The sequence below is a fragment of the Lepidochelys kempii genome, chromosome 7, assembly GCF_965140285.1.
Source record: "Lepidochelys kempii isolate rLepKem1 chromosome 7, rLepKem1.hap1, whole genome shotgun sequence".
NCBI lineage: Eukaryota > Metazoa > Chordata > Testudines > Cheloniidae > Lepidochelys > Lepidochelys kempii.
In genome coordinates, this window is record NC_136386.1 from 14732626 (window position 1) to 14758912 (window position 26287).

The 26287-nt window shown below is 37.4% G+C and overlaps 1 protein-coding gene across 3 annotated transcripts in view; it reads right to left on the reverse strand.

The window, feature by feature from the left end:
- Window positions 1-310: 310 nt before the first annotated feature.
- Window positions 311-26287, reverse strand: part of CRBN (cereblon) — a 49478-nt gene continuing 23501 nt past the window's right edge. For all 3 annotated transcript variants that reach the window (XM_073351161.2, XM_073351160.2, XM_073351162.2), the window contains 7 exons: window positions 25549-25711; window positions 14912-14974; window positions 13869-13953; window positions 12988-13103; window positions 8729-8793; window positions 7290-7421; window positions 311-3557 (listed from right to left, as the gene is read on the reverse strand). In XM_073351161.2, coding sequence (XP_073207262.1) covers window positions 3380-3557; window positions 7290-7421; window positions 8729-8793; window positions 12988-13103; window positions 13869-13953; window positions 14912-14974; window positions 25549-25711 — 802 coding nt within the window. In that variant the 3' untranslated portion in view covers window positions 311-3379. The remainder of the gene's footprint in view (window positions 3558-7289; window positions 7422-8728; window positions 8794-12987; window positions 13104-13868; window positions 13954-14911; window positions 14975-25548; window positions 25712-26287) is intronic.

The following is a 26287-nucleotide window of genomic DNA, read 5'->3' on the forward strand; positions in this document are numbered from 1 at the left end:
AAAACAAAAACAAACAAACAAAAACCCAGTAGAATTACTGAGCCATGTGTGTACCATTTTGCTTATATATTGTTTGACTATCTTACATCTTTTGTCCTTCTTTGCCTTTCCAGTCTCCATGCTCTTTAAAGTGGAAACAGTGTCCTCTGTATTTTGGAACACACCTAGGGCATTTTGAATAACACCACAATCTAAATAATAATACAAAACCAAATGCTATCTTTCCTTCCCAGCCCAAGCACCACCCAAAAACATGATCCTAGGCATTTGTTTTGAAATATATTTGAAAGAGTTTTATTTTTCGTGAATGTTTGCAAGCAATGAGATTTTTTGAAAACTTGTTTAAAAAGGCAGACAAAGGAACAGTTAAAGAGAGCGTGTTACCCTACCTGCAACTTTACAAAGAAGTTTTAACAGTCAGATGAAAAACAGGTGGATGACCAAAATGTTTCATGTACAAAAATAGCATTATAAAATAAAATAAGAGATATAGAACTCCAGAACACTCTAGAACAGAAATAGCTACATGCAACAGAAAACATTTTATTATGGATCTGTTTATGCATCTAAATTTAACAGAAATTATTTTGAAATCTTGATATTTGTTAGTGAAATGGACTTTCAGATCAATGTGGTGTCTTAGTGCTACCGCAATAATGACTTTAAAAGAAGCAACTGAATGAAGCTGAAACAACTGTTTTCATGATGTTTACTGATTTGTTTAGTACTTCGTTCTCAGAAGTATGTAATCTCTGTATTTGAATAACTTACTGATAACAGCTGACAATCCTAACATTGTAGTAATTTTTCCTCAGAAAAGAAAACCTATTTTTCTAAGCATAGAAAATTCTAACTAATGTACAGAACCTTTTACAATTCTACATCCATACTATAAAAGTCCTACTGTACATATTAAGGATCCCTACAGTTGTAGTTTTTTAATGGCGAGGTGTCCCACAACAGAGTTTATCTTCTTTGCAATTAACCTGAATCACACGTTTTCAACTTAGAAAATGTCATGAACTTTGTAATGGCAAACATTACACAGAATTTTAGGTAGAGTGAAAAACAACAACATTAAGTTACTGCTAAATTAACTTCTTAGTGATCTCTATTATATTAGTTTTACATTTTTATATATGTACAATACCAAAAGTATGCTTATTTCATGCTAAAATATTGTCTCACAATGTTATTCTGATCTTTTTACTTGAGGCAAACTGATACAGACCTAGCCAAAAATAAAAGCACACTATTAGGTTTGATGATAGCCGAAGACAACATCCTTTTTGAAAAAAATCACTCACCACAATTCAGTGAATATTAACAGTGAATGACATGATTTTCAAAAGTGCTAGGCATCCACAAAGCTCAGTAATGTCAATAGGAACTTCAGGTGCTTAGTACCGTAGGAAAAAAAATATTCAAACTAAGTTAGAAAAAACACCTCAATATAATTTGAATGACTATCGTACAGATAATTCACAGACTCTTGCTCCTTTCACACGAGTGCTTAACATTTAATCTTTTTGAAAGCTGATTCTAAAAATACAAATAAAATCTAGAATGCTCTAAGAAAATGAATCATCTTTCACCCTCTATTTGTTCAGAATTTTGTTTAAACTAATATTGCTTTTCACCGCTCACTGATAAGTTAAGAATGTTGCAGAATAAAGTAAAATTTGATTTTACAGATGTATATGTGATAACTAAAAACATCACAGAAGCACAGAGGTAGAAGGCTTCAAGGAATTAAACCTGAGTTACACCATCATTACTCTCTAGATATCTAACATAATAAAGTTTTCTAATACCCTTTCAGCATATAACATCTTGTATCACTTGAAAATCTTTTTTTGGCTTCAGTACAACACACCATGGCAACATCAGTAAAGTCAGTTACTTATCTCTTAAAGATATTTGTCCTTATTCCTTTACTGGAGTAACATATTAATGCTACATACAATAAACAAACATGGTATGTGAGGATGGATGAAGCATTTCATAAATATAATCTTAAACATTTTAGTATAATTTTTCTTTAACAATACAAGTAACCACACATACAGGATCTCTAAGATTTACTTTGAACAAATAAAGAGTGAACAGAAGAGGGGAATATATATATATATTTATAGGAGAAATCTGTCATCTTCAGATTCTACCATCAAAGTGCATTCTGAAAAAACAGCGAAAGCTGCACCCTTTTTGGCACCCTTTTCTGTAGCACAGTGTCTCATAAAAACAAACCTGCCTTTGATTTCTGCTTTATTTAGAAAAATTACTCCTTTATCAGGAAAGAATGATGATAAATGCACAGCCTTTCACTTATGATATGCAAACATAAAAAGCAGTAAAGGTATGCTGCCTCTCCCTAGTCAAAATACAGATGTGAGCAATTTCCAGTGTGAAGTATTTACATCACCAAACTTTAGGCACGTATACAAGGTAAATTAATTTCAGAGGGAAATTGTTTAAAAAAATGTAAAACTATTTAATTTTATTGACTGAAATTTACTAATGTATTATGGAAACAAATGACAATGTATTTTATGCACTGGAATCAACCTGTACATTTTATATTCATAATTTAGTTTTTATGCGATTGCTAATCAACATGTCAAACATGCTAAGTATATGAAATAACTGATAAGGACAAAACAAGTAATACAGGATTCCTTTAGAAAGGAATTTTATACAGTAGTTGCTTTAGCAGCAGATATCAGTAAGTTCTTGGCTTCTACCATTTACAGCATCGCTACAAGGATGACATTAACCAATGCAACATCAATCAGTACAGAGGTTTGGACCTGACACACTCTTTGATACTTGTTTAGGCAAATATTTGAAAAAGACTGTGTGAACGTGGAGTATTTCATATAATTGGAAACGAGGATTTCTCAGCAAAATATACTTGAAGTATACTAGTAGCCAATATCCCACAAACAAAAATTTGATATTTACCATCATACATAAATTGTATGAATCAAATACTGTTTAATCGTGCTTTTTTTTTGCGTATCTTTTAACCTTACTTCAATTGCAGTAAACATCTTCTTAAATTATACAGTGGCAAGTTTGAGTAATCTGTTTCAGCATTTATCTGACATTCCTTGAATCAGATGCATTTTCTGGTCTCTCACTGTACTTCTCTTTCCAGTGTCAAATTTTAAGACACAACCTTCAATTCCCAGTATATCTGGAAACAACAGTACCTTGTCTGTGCACCAAACCCAAAATGTAATGATGCTTGTCTTTTTCTTTGCTTTCATTTAAAAAAAAAAAAACGTATTTAAGCAAGCATCAGAAGCCGCATTGACCATGTTCAATTGAGAGATACTGGCGGCTGCTTATTCACTCCAAAAACAGGTTTACTAGATTACAGGCAAAGTAATGGTGTTCTATCGTGGCCTGATCCATCTTCTGGAATTCTAGGCAGGAGAGCAGATCGGGTCAATCCCCAGAATCTTTGAGGAGACAGATCTTTTTTAGCAGCTGTGAACTTCCACCCCATGTGATTCCCACAAATTCTGCACTGGGCTATAGTCCATGCATACCTAAAAAAAAAAAAATAAAGTGTTTTGGCAGGAGTCACATCATTCATGAGAACATTTTAATGGAACTGGAACAGTTAAATAACTCAGTAAGAAGAAAATATCAGTTTTAGTTTGGGATTTTCAAATGGGTTTATGGGATTCAGGGACCCAATTCTCATTGATTTTTCAACAGGGCTTGGGCACCAAACTCCCTAGGTCTCTTTGAAAATCTCAGCCTTTAACATTATTATATTGTCCACAAAAGTACAATAGTAAAAGCATTTTTATTTCACTATATATTTCAGTAATATGATTAATTATTGTGTGCCAATACAGGAGTATCAAAAATGCTTATCATAATAAACTTAAGACATAAGGGATGGTTTTAAGGATATATTTAAAGGAGAATGATTTTTCTGAGTTGCTGATGGATTTAATAAAGAATGAGGCATCTAGCTTGATAGAGCAATGGCTTCAAAAGGAAGAAAACCAAAATTCTACTGCCTCCAGAGGAGAAAATCTGAGAGTGAGAAGTAAGGACTAACTTCAGAACAGATAATATGAGTCACCAGATGCCTTCTGTGATGAATGCATGAAAGAAAAAAGATCCTCTGAGACAGAGGTTCTCAACCTCTTTCTTTCTGAGGCCTCCCCAACATGCTATAAAAACTCCAGGCCCACCTGTGCCACAATAACTGGTTTTCTTCATATAAAAGCCAAGTCCAGCGTTAGGGGGTAGCAAGCAGGACAACTGCCTAGGGCTCCATGCCACAGGGCCCCCCGCAAAGCTACATTGCTCAGGCTTCAGGCCTGGGTGATGGGGCTCAGGTCCCTGGGCTTCAGCCCCATGCTGTAGGCTTTGGCTTTCTGCCCTGGGCCCCAGCGAGTCTAATGCTGACCATGCTTGGAGGACCCCTGAAACCTGCTTACGGCCCCTCAGGGAGACCTGGACCCCTGGTTGAGAACCACTGCTCTGACAGATCAGTCAGTGAACTGGTTTTTCCATATATCCTGATGACCGCCCATCTACATCACTCACCACTGACAGGTGGACTTGTATTCAAAGGAGAAGCAGGCAGCAAGGTGAGAAATGGCAAATTTAAACGTGTGCAAATTAGTCAAGTACCCTGGAATGGCTATTGTGGTAGCTATCCATTTGTTTAAGTCAGCAAGTGAATGCAAAAACAGGGTCCAATTCCTTTAGGAGACAACAGATTACCATGGAGAGACAGACTGGTTAAAGGTGAGTTAAACTTGATGAGCAAATTATTTCTGATAGTATGGTACAGAAAGAAAGAGGCAGAAAACGATTTATGGATTAAAGTTAAGGACAGAGTTGTAGAACACAACCTACATTTCAAATTGTATGTGAATTATGACAAGCTTACAAGTGCAAGTTGTTGTTTTGTTTTGTTTTTAATTATTCTAAAATATGCTTGTCTATTCAAACCAAAAGCTTAAATGGTTCTGGGAGGGATGGGCGGCAACTTTAAGGGAACCTAAACTTCAGCTGGAAGAAAGGATCATAGTGGTTGCTTAAGAAAATAACAGATAAAGGACAGAAAAAAAAAACAAAAATTGCACCACACCCAAAATGTTATATCCCGAGGTTTTTTAGGGGAGAGCTCAGGACAAGGCTGTGGGTAATGGGGGGAACCCTTTGATGTAGGAATCCAATTACTCAGATGCAACTCTTACTGGTTGCAGAAGCTGAGATCAACCTTTCAAACACGTGCACTATCTAAAAGAATTCATTACTGTAATTTTATTTGAGAAATTGATCTGTATCACTTTACCTTACCAAGACTTGTTCTGTGGAATAACCTTTTGAAAATAAAAGTCCATGGATAAACCATGAACAATTCTGACTGCTCTAAATTTGTTCAGTTTCCCCTTTGATTCTTGGCAGGATCTGAGACAGTTCCTGCACCTGTACATTTTGTTTTCCTCCTTGCCCTCTATCTCCTTCAAGTTAGAAAAACAGGATTTATTCGCATCTTTCACCTGCTGAAGCGTACACACTTTTTAAGTGTTCGGAACTCAAATAGCTTCAAAATTAGGTTATTATTCCAGCAGTGCTACAGGTGCTAAAGAGTTTATTTAAAAAATGGTTCAGGAATAAACACCTTTGTTATTTTGAAAAGTAAGTACCTTACTTCCTCAAACAGCAGAATTATATCACTGCACATTTAAATCAGTCTCTGGATAAGATAATATTTCTATTTTTCGATTATTATTAAAGCATAGCTGACAGTTCGTGGATTTTTCTAAATATTCTATATAGGAACAATTCCACTTATGCATCACGTTTTCTGTATTTGCCTCTAAATCTTTTTATCACCAAAGATATCTGCAGAGAAACAATATGGCTTTTTTCAGAATTCATCTGTTTATGCTGTACAATTCCCTGTTTAAAATTTTTGTAGGGACAGCACTGGTCCCTACAGAAATAATTATAATATGCTTTCCATAAACTTGTCTATGTCATAGACAGAGAAACTCTTCGGAAATAAATATCCCACTTATATGCTCCAGAAGCTGGACTGTGTTTAAATATATTATTTAAAGTTTTCTATTTTATTTTAAAAGCTGGGTATTCAAAATCGCCAACCTACTTAAGAAGCTACTAGTCCAGTTATATGGTTTATATATGAGATTTTCCTCGTAATTTTTTTAGACAAGATGAGTAACACGACATGGTCTGAAATGATCAATATGCTAAATATTCTGCTTGGCATTTTGATTCAACTACACTTGTAGGGAGGGTGGTGATGAAGCATCAAAGATAAACGGAGGAGACTGAGGGAGAACAGAAGTAAATTACACTTAATCCTTTTCAGTGATCTATCAGATATTTGATAGTGAGGAATCAGTAGTCAGGATTAAAGTGTGCACCACTTAAAGTTTCTAATATGAATAAAATAAATACAAATCTATACATTTTAGTCCATGAAAGACAGAATTCCCAACTATAAGCAATATAAACAACCAAAATAGTTTAAAACAAGGTCCTCAGATTTGTAAATAATCTCTAGTCATAATGAGAGACTGTCACAGTTTACTATGTAGAAAGTTCTAGGGTTGGAGATTACATACCGAAGACAATTCAAACTGGGGATGGAGGGAGGGAGGGAAGAAGTAACAGTAGTATCATTCTGGAGACTGAAATGTTTTTAAAAAGAATGAAAGACATGATCCTACAGCTAACAGATTTTAAGGTGATAGTTAATGTCACCTGACACTTTAGTTGCTGGTTCTTTCGCCATCTGCATGAAAGATTGTAAGCCCTCTTGGGACAGAGTATCTATTTTACAATGAGGCCCTGATACCTACCTGACTGGGGTCACTTGGTACTACTACAATACAAATTATAACACTCCCTATTATATATAGTTATTTATCAAGATGCTGGTTGGGTAATTAAAAGAGAATTATTCAAAAACAACTTTTAAAACGTGGCAAAATGTATGCACAATTTTAAAGGTACAAGAGAATTTTCAATACGTTTTGTCTAACTTGTCCAATTTATTTTAGATTAAGAAGGAATACTAAATTTACTTTTTTCTTCATTTACAGTAGTTAAATTATCATTTTTAAGAGTTTAGAAAATAATGTAATGTCTGCTTCTCAGCGTTTGTAGGCCAGAATGCATTTAAATCAGAATTATAAATTTCTATTATTTGCTAATAAGATTTCTGAACTGTATTTTGTAATACTGGAGTACATTATTAGTAGAAAGAAATACTGTTTTACCCAGGAAACCAACTGTGCTCTGTAGAAGGTCGGCCACTCAGACTCAAGTTGCAGGCTTTGTACACTGTAAGGGTCTCATGGACATATCCATGAGGATTCACATATGCTGCCATGGGTCCACACAGGGATAAACTACAACGGATAAATAAGAGCCAGTTATGTACTTTGATAATTTCCCAAGACATATATCAAAAAGGAAAACAGGGCTGAAAAGTGTTCATAAAATTAAAACAACTCTAATTAGATAATGAATAGAGGAAGGAAATTGCCAAATGCTTAAAAATATTTTGCATAAAAAGCAGTCTAATATGCTTGTAGACAAAATTTATTGAGTTACAGTATTAAAAGATGGAATAAAAATAGGTATGTGAACCTTCATTACATGAGAGAACATTACTTGCCTCCACTGAGTAAAAACTTACAACAAATAGCAACACTACTCATCCTCTTAATTCTGCCTTTAAAATTGAGCAGTCAGAAAAATAAGCATTTACCACACTAATGTCTCAATTTCAAAAAAGTAGTTAAAAAAGACATCCCACAAATGAACATAGCAGCAGCTAAGCGTTCCACAATCTATCGTTTAGATCATTACTATAGCTGCTTATCACACGGACAAAACAAAACAAAAAAAGCACTATGAAGAACCTTTGTTAAGCCAAGAAATCTTTTAACCTTCAAATCATCATAGGTGATAGACAGATATTAGTTATCCTGGGTGAAGCTGGAGACAAGGCCACCAGCAGTGGTAACTGTTTTCAAGAAATACTATATTGACATACCTATTAATAAGGACAATGGATAGGTCATACATATAAGAATGAATTGCCTACTACAACTCTTAGAATGATTTTTAGACTGTTTGACATCACGTCATATCCTATGATGCATGTCTTCCTTGCTTCATAACATACTAATAGCACATCTATGATACTCAAATCACATACAGTAATCTGAAATCAGTGCTTGTTAAAAGGTGGAAGTATTATGCACAACTGAGATTTTTTTCCCTATTACTTCTGAATTAGGTTAATCAGATCCGAAATATTACAGTGATATACAAGAATTTAGACTCCAAAATTCACCCTAAGAGTACAACCCTACAGTGGCTGGATGCTGGGCCAGATAATATAACATGGACTTTCAAACTCCAACTTCTATTATTCTAAAGTCATCATAAATAACCCTTTTGTTAGATGTCTGTGGACTGGATGATGTCTGAGTTTATTTTATCTATATTGTTTTACACAGAGAATTTCCTGTGAATATTTATTGATCAGCTCAGAACAATCTCAGAAGAATAAAATGCAAAGAGAAAATGAGAGTTGTAGGAAGAGCAAAACTATTAATACATATCCAATTTTCATTTATTGTAATGTTGACAAAGTACAGGAATTGCATGTCTTCCAAAGAAGAGACTAAACTAATTAAAAACTCACCTGAATATTTCATTCTTAGTTGTTATTTCTGTGTCTTGACATTGTTTACAACAAAGAGATGTACACTTCAAAAGAAAAACAAATACACTATCATTAGGACAACTTTACTCACTTCTGCATGTTTGTCATCAAAGTAACATAATCACAAGCTTTTTTGTTTTTGTTTTTTAAAAGAAAAGGTCTCTGACTATGTAACTGTAATAAATTAGGAAAAGGACTATTCTTTCAAGAGCTTTTGAAAAACTAATACTTCTAGAGAAATAAAAAGATGTTGCTATTTAATATGTAACATAGAACAGGAGGACAAGTATAAACATGAGCTTTTAATTTCGGCAAAATGTATTAAGTTCTGAAATACTGGGAAAGAGTGCTTTTAACTTCAAGAAAAAATATTTTTAAAATTAAATGGATTGATTCCCTCACCACCCTTCTTCCTATGACCCCTGTGAAGTACTGTAACAGATTAATCTACCACTTAAAATTACTAGAAAGTAAGCTGGAACAGAACAAAATTACTGACCTTTCCCAGAAACTAAACCTGTAAAAATCAGTTCATAATAATACTTTATTCCAGTATAAATTTTTGAGATATAAAATATTTCCTACCTTTTTTAAAAAAAGAATAATACTTTTGAAATTGTCAGTGAAACAATTTAATAAGTTTATGAAACAAAATGTTGTTTTAACAATATTCACTTAAAACAATTTATGTAAATCACAGTTCGTACTTTTGGTTCCAACTAAGTTCTGACCCCTATTCCTCATGTCCTGCTCACTTCAGCATGTTGCTCCTTTTGTTTCCTCTTACTTATGCCTTTTGGGGGGCTTTTTGGTGATGTGCACTATACCCTGAATGACTTCCCTCTAATAATGTGCCAACTGTCATTACTTTCCTTCCTGTTCCTCAACACCCACTTCTTTTTGCCTGACTTCCCCACCACTAACCCATTCCTGTGTGCCATCTTCTATTGTTCTTTCATTCTACTGCACTTATCTTAAAATTATCAGAATTTAAGCATCAGACATCACCCATATTCTCCTTTATTTTATTCTTTGTCCATCCTTCCCTTCTTTACCTGGTGTTTCAATCACTAGGACTGTCTGATTTATAATGTAAACTCTCTGGGGAAAGGAATCATGTATGTATTATTTCTGTATAGTGCTATGCACATTTTTAGCGCTATATAAATAAACTGTTTATCATAAGAGCAGTGCAAGTTTTATTCACAAAACGCATTACTAATACAATATATTTCACATGCATTAAGGCAATAGGCCAGATTCTGACCTCAGTTACAACACTAAATCAAAAATAAATCAAAATTTGGCTGATTCTGTATGTAATCAATTTAGTGGCCTTATATTATATATTACTCCAACAGTTAGAGAGATTTATATAATATATTTTTACAGCTGGATCTTCACATGTACACTCGTGTCCTATATTGTTGGGCAAGGAAAGACTATAGACTAAAGTCAATGCTATATATTTCATAAGGGCAGTTCAGGTCTCCTAGTCTCTTTTAGGATTTATAAAAAGATGTACCTAATGCAGTTTTTGGAATTGCATGAGTGTTAACATTAGAACATTTTATAATTTCAGCAACAGGAAAGGGGTGGCTAATCTCCTAAATGATTAGAGAAATCCTATCTGAAAATTTTCCCAATGCAGCCCTAAAAATCACAGAAATGTAGGGCTGGAAGGTATCATGGGAGACGATCTAGTCAATCCTCCCATGCTGTGGCAGACCAAGAATGCCTAGACCATCCCTTGCATAATGACAGGTTTCAGAGTAACAGCCGTGTTAGTCTGCATCCGATGAAGCGAGCTGTAGCTCACGAAAGCTTATGCTCAAATAAATTGGTTAGTCTCTAAGGTGCCACAAGTACTCCTTTCCTTTAGACCATCCCTGTTTGTGGAATCCCCATCACTGGAGGTTTTTAAGAACAGGTTAGACAACCTTTCTTGGTAACTTATTCCAGTATTTAACTATTATTATAGTTAAAGTTTTTCCTAATATTTAACCTAAATCTGCCTCGCTGCAGATTAAGCCCATTACTTCTTGTCCTATCTTCAGTGGACATGGAGAACAGTTGATCACCGTCCTCTTTATGACACCCTGATGAGCCATGGGCTCAAGGGAACTTTGACTTAACATATTTGAAAACTGTTATCAGGTCCCTCTCAGTCTTCCTCCTCAAGATTAAACATACTCAGTTTTTTTTAACCTGTCCTCATAAGCCAGGTTTTTTTAAAGCTTTTATCATTTTTGTTGCTGTCTCCAATTTGTCCACATCTTTCCCAAACTGTGGCACCCAGAATTGGTCACAATACTTCACCTGAGGCCTCACCAGTGCCAGGTAGAGAAAAAAATTACCTCCCTTGTCTTACATATGATACTACTCTTAATATAACCCAGAATGATATTGGCAGTTTACACAACTGCAGCACATTATTGGCACATATTCAGTTTGTGATCCACTATAACCCTCAGATCCTTTTCTTTGAAGTATTACTGCATAGCCAGTTATTCCCCATATTGTAGTTGTAATTTTTCCTTCACAAGGGAAAGACTTTGCACTTGTCTTTACTGATTCATCTTGATTTCAAACCAATTTGTCAAGGTCATTTTGAATTCTAATGGTCTTCTCCAAAGTGCTTTCAACCGCCTCAGAATTTAGCCTCAGCCACAAGTTTATAAGCTTACTCTCCACCCCATTATCCAAGTCATTAATGAAAATATTGACTAATACTGGCCCCAGGACAGAGCCCTGTGGGACTCCACTAGGTGCAGCCTCCCAGTTTCACAGAGAACTACTGATAACTACCCTTTGCGTATGGTCCTTCAACCAGAAATTACTCACCTTATAGTAATTTCATCTATATCACATACCTAGTTTGCTTATGAGAATGTCATGCTGAACCATGTCAGGAGCCTTACTGAAAATCAAGATATACTATAGCTACTGCTTCCCCACCAGTAACCCTTGTCAAAGAAGAAAATTAGGTTGGTCTGGCATGATTTGTTCTTGACAAATCCATGTTAGCTATTACTTATTACCCTATTTTCCCTAGTTGCTTACGATTTGATTGTTGAGTAATTTGTTCCACTTTCTAAGTTAGGCTGGTTGGTGTTTAATTTTCCAGGTCCTTTTTGTTCCCGTTTTAAAAGATAGGTACTACGTGTGTCTTTCTGCAGTCCTCTCGGACCTCACCCATCCTCCATGAGTTCTCAAAGATAATTGCTAATGGTTCCGATATTGCTTCAGTTAGTTCCTTAAGTACCCTAGCGTGAATTAAGTATCCTAGCCTGCTGCATTGAATATCTCTAACATCTAAACATTCTTTAACTAATTCTTTCCCTATTCTGGTTTGTGTTCCTTCCCCCTTGTTAATATTGACTCTGTTACACATCTGATCACCATTAACCTCTTTAGTGAAGACTGAAACACAATAGGCCTTAAATACCTCAGCTTTCTGTCATCTGTTATTAACTCTCCAATGCTCCTCTGTGCATTTCTCCTAGCTCTTTCATGTGAAGTTAGTACATTTACACTAGATTGACAGCCCATCTGGACACACAGCTATTGTAATTCCTGCGTTAGATAGTCTTGGTTAAGTTTTAGTTCCAGAAAACCCATGTAAAAGGGCAACAAAAGACAAGTTTTAAAGCATCTTGGAATCCTGCTGCTTATCAGGGTAGTAGATGTTTGAATGTAAAAATCCTTTTAGTCCAATATTTATATAGTCTTATCATTGTAGGGATATATCACACTTTAAAAAGCACCAAAATCCACTCCACTTATCATGGCACAGCAATATTTCATTAATGTATGTTTTACTGTAAATGCTTTCTGATTTTTGAAAGAATGGTACTAACTGCATCAGGCTTCTAGCACCATCTCTTGGCTGGCAATGTACAATGAAGTGTTGGAACATCATTTTAAAAATATGATTGTCATTCTTTCAAGATGAAAAAAAGCCAGCAAGTACTTTAGCGCTAGGGAAAAAAAGGATAAAATGCACTGCGAGTCTGCTGCTAAATATAATGGGCCAGCCACTATCAGTGGAGCACATATTCTATCAAAGTTAAAAATAAATAGGAAAAATAAAAAAAGTTCTAAAAAATACCACCTCTTAAAAAAAAAATTCTGCCATTTCCAAGTTATATTTTGTTATAGATTATACAAACTCTACTCTTATTACCTGGTGACACTAAATCAAAGCACCGTAAATTAAACATAAATAAGATACTTACTTTGTTCATAATATCTAATTCACACCGCAGTCGCTGAATAGCACTCCCTATTTTAAGCAGCTGAATACGTAACGAATCATCAATTGGCAGGCAAGCCGCAACTCTGTAAGAAAAATCTGGAGAAAAGCACCATGACTGTTACAATGTAAGAAATAAAAAAATGAAATACAGATGCCTTTTATTCAGTTCTCTATGTCTGCACAATGCTTTTCTAAACAAGATTGTACTAGCAAAAATATACACTTTTCACACACCGTAACCAAGTGGCAATGTTGGCTCTAATATCAACGTTTGCTTAAGTGTTATCTCATGGGAAGGATAAGCATTTTCTGTGTGCATTCATTTCCGTAGGTCCCCCCCGCCAGATTTGTAAACAGAACAAAAACAAACCCAAACAATAGTCACACGTTTCAGTCTTGATATACTCAATTGAGTTTTATTTTTAAGAATTATATAAAAATCAGCTGCCTTTAACCAGACCTTGGAATTTATGCTGTCATAAGGTAATGGACTTTACTGTATTCATCCTTGTTCTTATGTCATCAAAAGCACCGTTAGACCACAGGACAAGCACAGGCCTGATATACTACTACAGTCCCATCTCATGGTCAGTCAGAAAATTCAAAAGCTGAACTTTCCAGCTTTAAAAATTAATTTCTAGCAGGTCAGGGAACAAGTGCTAAAAGTGTGTTGGAAAATTTTTGGTAAAGGTGCTTTGTTAATGGACTAGTATGTGCTTTCACTACACATAATCTCTTCCTAGTAGAAGTTGTGGGCTAGCCAGCAAGAAAAAAAAAAAAAAAAAAATCATTACCTTTAACAAAATACGAGGGGAGAAAATACAAATTTGCTGAAAACCAAGCAACATAATTTTATAATACCTATTGGATTTGATGGAAGAGATTCATCTTTAAGATTTTCATCCCACTCATGTAGTTGCCTCTTGACTCTTTCCATTAAGGTTTCCTTTCATTAGAAGAAAAGCGTAATTTAAATACACATTTTTTCCCCTTTAAAATAAAAGCAAAATGGGGAGTGAGCTATTGGCCTCTAGTGGACATTAGCTTTTAAAAAGCTTAGCACAAAGACAGTTTATCTACATGTCTACATATTTTAAGCTAATAAATTAAAAATCAGCCTAGGTTTCCCATCAGGCAAGGTGGGGATACTTCTCAGAAACAAGAGATCTGATCAGTTTTGGAAAATAAATTAACTACCTTTAAAGGATTTCTATGCTATGGTAGTATCAGGGTGGCTGGCAGCAGAACTGCCCCCCTCGCTCCCCTTGTGACCAGATGCATAGTCCACTTTCCCTCCACAGGACACAAGGAGTGAAATCCTGGCCTCACTGAAGTCAGTTTCAAAACTTCCTCTGACTGCAGTGGGACCACAAGATTTCACAGACGAGGTAATACACTAACAGCCAGGGCTGGTACTGCTAAAGTTCTTCACAGGATGCATATTCTGTTTTGCTTATAATGATTGTGGTAAAGATTGAGCAGACTTTATTGGGAGGGAGGGGAACAGCTGATTAAGGATTCTAAATGTGTATTTTTTTTGAACTACACTGAACCTTTCAGTACCGGATCAACTATTAGGGTAAGTCATATTTGGTGGGGATTCACGGTTTCTACTAAAGTCATGTACACAGACTATAAGGTAACAAATAAAAATCCAAGCTACTAATTTGGAAATAAAAACAAAAATTGTTATTGTGTTGAGTATTTCTGCAGCAAAATGTGTAAGTTTGTTGAAGATATTTTAAAATGTGTGTCATTTTGGCTAATGTTTTGATAATGCCGCAGTCAGTACTTAAAAACACAAAATAAAAATAGATTATATGGTTTTGTGCTACTTAATAATGAAATACCCAAAAACATAAAATTGATTACAGATACCTGGGTAAAATCTGGTTTATACTTACAGCATCATATAAGGAGTAGAGCCACGGAGGCCAAGAAGTCAAACTAGCACAGTGAAACTTCCGCTGAAACAGAAAACATAACATTTACTTTTGAATCATAACATTTCTGTAGATCTTGTTCAAACAGATATGGGGGAGGGAGAGGAGAAAATAATCTGGGAAGACATCTACTTATTTAAAAATGCCACGAATTGTCAATCAACATAACACCACTGGGGACTTGTTAGCACATTCAATCCAAAAAAATCTCAAAATATTTTGAAAATGCATGAAGATACACAGTACCCACATTGCAGATTTACAAATAAACAAACAAACAGAGATTAAATCTCATTTAATGACAAATAATCAACAAGCAGACGTGGCCTTTAAAGGTACATAATCACCTTCAAATCTAGTCAGTTTTATAAAAAGTTATCAGTAGTTTCAGGTAGTTTGCCTGTCCATTAGCCCACTGTTAATTTGTGTGGGTTTTACAATCACTTTTTTGTAGTTTAAACATATTTATCCCTCTCCTGTTGTAATGAATGATCCCCTCCAGCAATGGGGGGTAGGAGGGGAAACTGACTGACTACACAGGTTAAACAATGAAATTATTATAATGAAATGCACATGCAAACTAAAAAAAAAATTGAGAACAATGGGCCAGATAATTAGCTGGTGTAAACTGTCTCCCTTACTTCAAAAGAATACTTTTTAAAGAATTAGCAATGGTAAGTGTTGCTTGTAAAAACAGCAGGTAGAAGTACTCACATAGATGTTTGATTTTTAAGTTGCCAGTGTCCCCAAATGACAAGTTAAAACACACACACAAAAAATATCTGTGGACAAGCCAGAAACAGAATCCAGATCACCTGAGTCTCAGCTCAGTAGTAGTCTAGTAAGTAGATCCAAAGAGTGCTTCCTCATAGTAAAACAGTTGTTGAGTAAGGACATTTCATATTAAGTACAAAACTGTGATCAAGTCACAAGTCCATTGCTATCTAACTGAGGGAAAAATGAGTAACATTACTGAAGTGTCTGTTTTAAAATCAAATAATAGTTGCATTATTGATACCATGAGTGTGGTACAAGACCCTAAAAAACAAACAGAATATAGGTTTCAGAGTGGCATCAGCAAAAAAACTGAGGAGTACTTGTGGCGCTTTAGTGACTAACAAATTTATTTGGGCATAAGCTTTTGTGGGCTAAAACCCACTTCATTGGGTGCATGCAGTAGAAAATACAGTAGGACAGTGGTTCTACAATGGGAGCTGCTGGAAGCGGCGCGGGCTGAGGGAGCAGCGAACCGCGGCCACTGGGAGCTGCGATTGGCCAAACCTGCGGATGCAGCAGGTAAACAAACCGGCCCGGCCCACCAGGGGCTTTCCCTGCGCAAGCGGCGGAACAAATTTGGGAACCACTGCAGTAGAAAGATATATATACACACACAGAGAACATGAAAAAAATGGGTGTTGCTACACCAACTGTAACGAGACCAATTAATTAAGGTGGGCTATTATCAGCAGGAGAAATAGATGTATATGTGTATATATATACACATACATATACACACACACACACACATATTTGGGCATAAGCTTTCATGGGCTAAAACCCACTTCATCAGATGCATGCAGTAGAAAATACAGTTGGACAATGATTCCCAAACTTGTTCCGCTGCTTGTGCGGGGAAAGCCCCTGGCGGACCGGGCCAGTTCGTTTACCTGCCCATACACACACACACACGCGCGCGCAGTTTGAGATGTAGAACAAATCATAACCATAATGATTACAGTAAAATTCTACAAAAAGAAAAGGAGTACTTGTGGCATCTTAGAGACGAACAAATTTATTTGAGCTGTCAAGAGTGACCTGAGTTAGCGGAGTTGTTCTCAAATATGAAAACGAGTAACATGATCACTTGATTTCTGCTCTAAAGAAACAGCACTACGACATACAGAGTGGATTCAGAGAAACAGCATGAAAGGGAAAAGGCTCAGTGACATCATCTCTCTATGTTCAACCTGTCCAACAGTAACACACTTTTTTCAGTTGTTCAAAAAACAAATCAAATCTCTGCAGTGAACGCTTGTTTCAAAGAATTAACAAGAGAGTGAGAGAGATTAAGATATTAGCAATACTGAGGAAGACACAGGCTACTTCCTGGGAATTAATGATTCTCTATGAAAGCTGATGCCCCAACACAAAACAAGGACATCTATTATGACTGATTTCTGCAGTGAAAATGCTTTGGTCATTACACATTTAGGAACCTTTTATTGAGATACTGAACTCAAGTACACAAGACTGGCATTTTATTTTATTTCTTTATTTAAAGGAACTAGTGTGAGTGTCTTAACAGTTGCACCTACTGCAATGGTCTAGCTAAAAATCTGTCAGCATTTAAGTATAAGCCCTTATTTTCAGTGATATTACTAGGTCAAATAATCTTCCTTCAGAAATCTTGGCACGTGAAGGTACCAACGCAAGAATTCCTTGTTTGTTTTTATTCTAATAACTTGAAAACTTTATATTCTTCACTAGCATATGAGAAATGAGTACGGTGGGTCTCTGTCCATTTGCCAACAGACAGAGGTTTACACGCCAAAAAATAAACACCACAACCAGTCCTAACTGGTACCTTTGGCCTCGTCTACACTAGAAAGTTTGCTCGACACAAGCCACTTGCATCTACCTAGCTCTGCAAGTCTACATTTCACTTTGTCTTCATTAACATATGCTCTCTATTAAGCCAACAGAGTAACACCACCTGCCTGAGCAGTGTTGAGCCATGGTCAACATACTGAGGTCGATGCAGCATGAGTGTAAACATTGCCTTGCCTATGTTGACCCTGACAGTCCTTCCAGCAGCTGTCCCACAATCCCAGACACTAACTACTCTGGTCACAACTGTGACCTTCACTGCCCAGGGGTCATGAAGAACAGAAGCCAAAACCCCCTTTAAAACCACACAAATTTTTGAAATGCCTTTTCCTGATTGTCCATCGGGGCAAGCACATCTAGCAGCTATCTGTTATTCGGTGCAGCTGCCCAGATGACCATGTCAGCTACATGTTCCAGACATTCTCCAGCTTGGAGCAGACAGGACATATTAGCCTTCTGGGCAAAGAGGCTGTGCAAGCATAGCTATAGTAACATGGACATCTATAAGCAGATTGCAGGGGGATGCAGGAGAAGGAGTACGACTGAGATCAGTACCAGTGCTGCGTGAAAAACAAAGGAACTGTGACAGGCATATCAGAAGAGGCCAACAGTCGATCCAGTGCTGAGCTACAGACCTGCTGCTTTTACAAAGAGCTGTATACCATATTGGCGGAGACCCCACCACCACCCCACACACCACTGCGGATACCTTTTAGGAGCCCAAATCACAGTCCCCGGACATGAACAGCAAGAATAAAGATGGGGGACTTGCGGGTGGGGGGGGGGGAGTCGAGCTATGCCGCAAGCCAGGACCTGTTTGAGATTCTACCGACGTCCAGTTAGTTACAGTAGGCAAGCATGGGAGAGCCTAACACAGGGGAAGGAATCTCCGGTAATTATGTAAATTTATTTCCCATTACAGTGATGGTGCCCCCATCAATAGAGTTTTCATTAATCTGACTGATAAATGGACCATAATTTAAAAAGAAAAAAAAAGTGATAGGTATGACATTTTGAGCCGGAGTATGCAAGTATACAATGGATTGAGGCCATTGTAGGGGACATTGTTATTATTACAGTATTATCTGCACACATTGTGAACCTTTAATTATAACATTTTCTAGTAGATCCTTTCCTAGAGTTCTCTAACACACTCAGAACAACAGTGGAACAAGATAGTTCGAGGTCAGTTAAAAACCCATTGTCCTAATGCTCTGGTGGTGAGAGCTCAGATCTGTATGACAGACTTGATCATCTTTTAGAGTCAGCAAATCTGGAACAAGAAGTAGTCTCTCACAGATCCCTGCTGAAAAACACAGAAGGTCTGTGAGCCTCTGCTATGTGGGAGCCATTAAAATGATCTTTGCCTTGTCCTGTTTTTCTTTTTTCCCCTTTGAATCCAGGATATTAGGTTTATAGCAGAAAAGGCACGGAAGAGACACTGGCTCCAGGACATGAGGAATGCATCCAAAATATGTCTCACTGCTTTCAAACAAAGCTTTTGACATTTTGCATTCTATTTGGCTGTAAAAAAGTGGGGGTGTCCCTAGTGTGTGGAGATTTCCTGTATCACTGATGTTTTCAGTAACCACTCATTGATATCTACTGTGATTTGCACAGCTAGTCCATCAGATTCTTGTTCTTCCCTGAGAGATGCATAACTGGAGGGTCTATACCAGAGAATGCACCATTCCCACAAAACCATTGCTTCCCTGCAAAGATGAGTAAAACTGAAAAGCCCTGCTTGTTTATATAAAGCATTGCAGTGATGTTTTCATAATTACATGGACAACTTTGTGCTGGAGATGGATAAAAAAATGCTCGTAATGTCCAATGAATGGCTCTGAGCTTTAGAAGGTATATATGTATTTCTGTCTAAGGGGAATTGCAACATCCCCACTCTGTGAACCTGCTGCAGTGAACACCCCATTTTATGTTGCATGCATCTGTAGCACTTGTTATAAATGGAACAGGAAGACTGAACAGCAAAGATGTTGCAAGGTTGAGTTCACCACTTTAAAGATATTAGCACTTTCTTTAGAATGGAAAGCTTTTGATTCACCGTGTCTGTACCCTGTCTGTAATTTTTTGACAGTCAGTATTGTAAAATACTAATACTGAGATGTACGCATGATGCTAGCAGGCCAGACGCTAGTTCTTGCCCAGGGTGTAGGCATTAGCTAAGAACTGACAGCCTCGCAGCTGGGGACCAGACCAGGTCACCAATGTGTTAGTTTTGCTCAAAATACATATTACTCTTATAAGAACGTACAGTAGAACTTCAGAGTTACAAACTGACTGGTCACCCACATGCCTCTTTTGGAACTGGACGTATGCTGTCAGGCAGTAACAGACACACACAGCAAATACAGTACGGTGCCGTGTTAAACGTAAACTACTAAAAAAAGTAAAGGGAAAATTAAAAAAAGATTTGACAAGCTAAGGAAACTGTTTCTGTGCTTGTTTCATTCAAATTAAGATGGTTATAAGCAGCATTTTTCTTCTGCATAATACAGCTTTGAAAGTTTACTAAGTCAATGTTCAGTTGTAAACTTTTGAAAGAACAACCACAATGTTTTATTCAGAGTTACGAACAAACTCCATTCCTGAGGTGTCGTAACTTTGAGGTTCTACCCTATATTAAATTGATATATTCTCCCAAATTTTTTTATAGTGTTAGCAAAGTGCATTTGACTAGTAAGGCCAGAGTATTGGTCCGTAACTTGTGAGTGACTTATATGCAGGAATTTCTTACGATTGAGTATTAGGGCTTGGCTACACTTGCGAGTTACAGCGCAGTAAAGGAGCCCCAGATGCACTAGCTCACTACCCGCCCACACTGGCAAGGCACGTAGAGCGCTTTGACTCTGCGGCTACAACTCTGCTGGTACTCCACTTCGGCGAGTGGAATAACGTTTGCTGCGCCCCCGCTGGAGCACCACAGCGTCGGTGTGAATGAGGTGTTGCACTCTGATCAGCCTCTGGAAACATCCCATAATCCCCTTAAGTCAAGTGGCCACTCTTCTCATTGTTTTTAACTCGCTGTAGAAATGCGGATATGCTCATTGAAAGCTTTGTTTCTGACAGCTGGCTGATTATCTGCTTCAAGACAAAGCAAGCTGTTACTGTGGAATGCTGTGTGTGAGAGAGAGGTGGGGGGGGGAAGGGGAGTCTGCTGCTGTCTGAACTTACAAGACAGCATGCTGACATGTTCTCAGTCCCCCAAAACCCACTCACTCTCCCCCCACATACACACAACACACTCCCTGTCACACTCCACCCCCCCCATTTGAAAAGAACATTGCAGCCACTTGCATGCTGGGATAGCTACCACAATGCACTGCTCTCTGTGGCCATTGCAAGAGCTGCTAATGTGCCTATGACAGTGCGCTTGAAGCTGTCAGTGTGGACAGACTGCAGCGCTTTCCCTACTGCGCTCTACGAAGGCTGGTTTAACTCAAAGCACTCTACATCTGCAAGCGTAGCCATACCCTTAGACTATAAGCCATCCAACTCTGTGAGAAAACAAATGTCCAGGAAAAAAGACCCCCTCAAACTACCAAAAGAGTCTACAGAGATATAAGCAGGACTGTTTGGTAAGGAACAATTATTATTGCAGATACTTTCTGCAATGATGAAATGGGGATCCATTAAAAGAGGTCTTGGGGATTGCCAGTTGTCAGGAATAGTGATCTGGTTAGAATTCCCTTTTTGCTTATCCATCATGTAGCCTACAGATACCATAAAGGAAATTCCATAAGTAATGAGGTAAACAAAAACATTAAAAAACATAACATATGGCAAAAGTCAATCATAGGAAAATATTTTTTCCATCCATAAAAGCGGTTTCTCTTTGTTTCATACCCCATAGAAAAGATAGATATATTGGGAATTAGGTAGGAAAATGAAATCTGCCATCAACACACCAGTTACACAGGGGAGAGACACAAAGGCCAGCTCTTTAACTTACACCAAGGGTGGTAATATATCTTTTCTTTCTGGGTGGTGTTGAACTAATCTCTGATTAAATCTTTGATCAAATAATTCCATTTGAGCCTGTTATTTGACAATCTCAAATGGTTATTAAATTCAAACATGCAGCAACAGCACAGACTGATTGGATTAGCAAAGTGATTGGATTAGCTACTGTAACTTGAGCTCTTGCATTATTAGCTTGAGCACCAGCATCACTCAAGCTCCAACTCACTTCCCTGATAGGCCAGCTAGGTTGATCTTAAAACACCTCTTAATTTAAGGAAGAGGTTTTTGTACATGGATGAGAATCGAGATAGAGGCAAGACTTGAGTCACAAACTGAAATGTTAGGTTCTTTTGAAATGTTTACATTGTAGATTATCCCCAATTTCAGCCATTGGCAAAACTGCAATGGTGCAACTCTGCAGCACAGGGAAGGAGACAGGATTTTCCCCAGTGGAGCATACTCTGGGGAAATGAGTGAAATTGAAGTTAAATTCCTGTCAGTCAAGACCAACACCTTATTAAAGTGCAATAGCAGTTTCTCCTCTCCTCTTTTTTTTAAAAAGTGAATTAAATTCTAAAAGCTACATTACAGGAGCATAAAGGTGCATCTTTAAAAAGGAGAGAAGGAAATAAAATAGTTAAGATTCTCATAGAAACACTAATTCATATATATTATGCTTTCACTAGTTATTAGAACTTACAAATAGAGCACATGCAACACAGAAACCTTTATTTGCCTACGTTAACTTTATGTTTTGCATCTCCTGACTTAAATATGTAACCTTAATGTTGCATTAAATCAAATTAATTTTCTAAATTTAAATTTCAAAATACTTAATCAAAAATTATATACTAGCTCTTCTGAAAATGAAATATTTGTGTTGAACATATGCCAAGAATAATGACGTAGCATTAAAAATATAGAGTTTGTCCAAAACAAATGGGTTAAATACAAATATTGTAGTTCTCTGGTAGACATTACTTACTGGGCAGGTTATTAGGCACTGAAGTATGCAGAAATATTTTGTATATAATTACAGTCACGGGTATCATATTGAGAACATATGAAGAGATATGTAATTACAACATGAATGTGCTTTATTTCAGCTTTTTAGGTTTAACTACCAGCTTCTCAGGTGGGAGAATCGAGATGCAAGGAATCTTAGGAGCACTACACACCTGATTTCTTTTGATTCCTGCAGAGGTTTGGTCTTCAGAAAGTCTGGATTTGCATTTTCTGTTGATGAGTTACTTTCTCCAGGTGATGAACTCTGGCCATAAAGCACATTTTTTCACTGCAAAAGTGTGGGGCAACCTGATTAGCATATGCAGGGAGGGAGGGACTTGCAATCAGCTATGCCCTGCCTTCTTTCTGATTCATTTCAATACTGAAAGCGAAACAGGATTATATTTAAGCAAAAACGTGTTAAGCAAATATCAGTTTGGGATATTCAGGATTCTTGAAAAAAGAAAAGGAGTACTTGTGGCACCTTAGAGACTAACAAATTTATTTGAGCATAAGCTTTCGTGAGCTATAGCTCACTTCATTGGATGCATGCTCACGAAACCTTATGCTCAAATAAATTTGTTAGTCTCTAAGGTGCCACAAGTACTCCTTTTCTTTTTGCGAATACAGACTAACACGGCTGGTACTCTGAAACCTGTCAGGATTCTTGAGTTATTCAGCAAGGGGCATATCATCATCATTTGTATTGGATTAACACTTAGGGGCCTCTGATCTTAAAGCATGACACTCTCAATTTATTTAAAAAGACCAAGAAACTTCTATTTCTTGTATTATATATTCAGCCTGTGTATTAACCTCATTTATAAAATTTCCTTTACAGTATTTAGTAGAAGCCAGTAAAATGCATCCAGCCTATGAGATTGTCATCTATGGTTTAGGACAGGGATTGGCAACCTTTGGCACGCAGCCTGCCAGGGTAAGCCCCCTGGCGGGCTGGGCCAGTTTGTTTACCTGCAGCGTCTGCAGGTTTGGCCCATCGCAGTACCCACTGGCCATGGTTCGCCACTCCAGGCCAATAGGGGCTGCGGGAAACGGCGCAGGCCGAGAGATGTGCTGGCCGCCACTTCCCGCAGCCCCCATTGGTCTGGAACGGCGAACCGCGGCCAGTGGGCGCTGCGATCAGCTGAACCTGCAGATGTGACAGGTAAACAAACCGGCCCGGCCCCCCAGGAGGCTTACCCTGGCAGACTGTGTGCCAAAGGTTGCCGATCCCTGGTCTAGGATCACCACTCCTAACATGAGCGGAACAACTATGTATTTAAATACAAAAAATTAAGCAGAATGGAACCTCACTGATTTGCACTTTGTTAAACTGCACAGCTGCAAAGGGAAAGTAGACATCTAAATTTGCTCTTCAGTGAGGAAGTAAACACAGAGGTTCTGATGTTGGGGAAGTCGCCTCCCTGTGGATAACTACAGGAAGACAGCGTCACCCATGGATTACCTCTCACCCACATATCAAATGCCTGGAAGAAGATTCGACCACGAGCAGATGCTGCTCATGCTCTTCCACTGGTGCACGTTCTCAGTGTTCCCATAGATCAATAAAGCCACCAAAAAAAGTCACCTCTGCCCTTCAGCTGAATTTACCCAACCACAGAGAAAAGACAGGAAATGATGGCACTCTAAAATTTTCCACTACAAATCAGCTACCACGTCCCTCTTCTCTCCGACAGCCAAACCAAAGCCATGGCAGTAGCACCCAGGCAGCAGCAGAAGCAGTAGTAGCAGCACTGATGGCCAACAGTTTTCGAGTCAAAGCTAAACCCAGGGCACGTCAAGAAGCCCTTCTATTTGCCCACAAAGATCATCATATCAACTTGCTGGCCCTACCTCCAGCTCTCAGTATTCTACAAACCTCACTAATCAGTGTTAGATTAGTGAGGTTCAATTATGTACATGATAAAGAGTCCAGTTTAGAAAAAACAAACCAGGTACACTTACAGAAATCGCCAGAAAAACAATGCAGAACATAAATATTTGCTAGTTTGCTTATGTTAATGTCATGTGGGATGGTTTCTAAAGCGTTACTAAAATCAAGATACATCACAGGTACTGCTTCCCCCATCCAGTAGGCTAGTAATCCTGTCAAAGAAGGAAACTAGGTTGGTTTGACATGATTTTTCTTGACAAATCCATACTGGCTATTTTGTTTAGCCCTATTATGCTCTAGGTGCTTACAAACTGATTGTTCAATTATTTGTTTCAGTACCTTTCCAGGTATCTAAGTTAGGCTGACTGGTCTATAATTCACCTGAAGTACTAGAAGTCAGGGTGATAATGAAAGAGGAAAGAAACTGATGGATGAAAGGAACTGATATGAGAAAAAAAAGTAAATGAGAAAAAAAAGTAAATGTTAGAGAGAGGAACTAGAAATCAAGCCCTTAGATTTAATTCTCATTATGTAGCAATCACCACAATCTCCTAACACTGACCATCCCAATAAATAGAATGCATTTGTAAATGTGTCTTGGGAGTCTGGGATTCTTAGCTTACATTTAAAAAAAAAAAAAAAAGGTTTATGTGCCACTATAAACATTAATAGATTTCATATGGACTTAGCCACATAAGCTAAAAAAAAAAAAAAAAAAAGCACTCTTATGCCTAAATAAGAGTGTCCACATGGGGAGTTATGCCAGTAGAATTATAGCAGAATAACTCTAATAGTATAGTTCTGCTGGTGAATTTCCATGTGTAGGCAATCCTTATACCTTCCCTGCAATTTAGCAAGATATACACATACAACACTACTTCCCCCAAAGCAATGACATGGTAATTAAAATAAGACATAACTAATCTAATACAAAGTGTGATTTTGCCCACTGCTGTCCGCTGATAAACAACCCACACAATCTGCAGCAACAGCAGAAGGTTGACATATAGGGTCCCAGTTTGTGCATTTTTCTTTAAAGACACACAGATAGAACTTATTGATTTTTGAAATGCCATCAAAAATAAAATAAAAAAAACAATTAGTTTCTGACCTTTTGATATTTCTGCCACCATTGATGTATATGTTGGTCCTGCCACGCTGTGGGTTTGGAAGAAGGAATTATGTGGCATCTGTTCAGGGATTCCAGCTGTACTGCTGACATAGTTGAAGGCAGCACTCGCTCAGGAAGGATTTGTACTTTAGCCTGCTGGATTCTGATAAAGAAAAAAAATTATATATAAAAAATTTAGAAGAGCAACAGTTTGGATTCCACCGCCTATGTAAGTATGTACAGAAGAACCAACCTTGATGAAGCAACGTAAATCTTCAAACATGAAGCCATCTCATTAGATTTTTAAAGTTACTTAAGTCTCACTTGTACAAATTGAACTATTGTTGTGACTACATAGCATAGAATTTATGTACAGTAACTCCTCACTTAACATTGTAGTTATGTTCCTGAAAAATGCAACTTTAAGTGAAATGATATTAAATGAATCCAATTTTTCCATAAGATTTAATATAAATGCGGGGGGGGGTTAGGTTCCAAGGAAATTTTTGGGGGGCAGACAAAAGGCATTATATATATACTGTACTGTACTGTGGTTGGGATGTGCCTCTGGCTTACCCCACACAGGCACAGCCCACTGCAGGCAAGGACGCTAGGAAGCACTTTGCACAGCAGCAGCTTCCCCCCAGAAGAACAGGCGCCAACTTTTTAAGGGCATAGTTTATGTATCAGAATTGTGATCAGAACTGAAGTCAGTTTGGAAGTAGAGTCACAGCAGAAC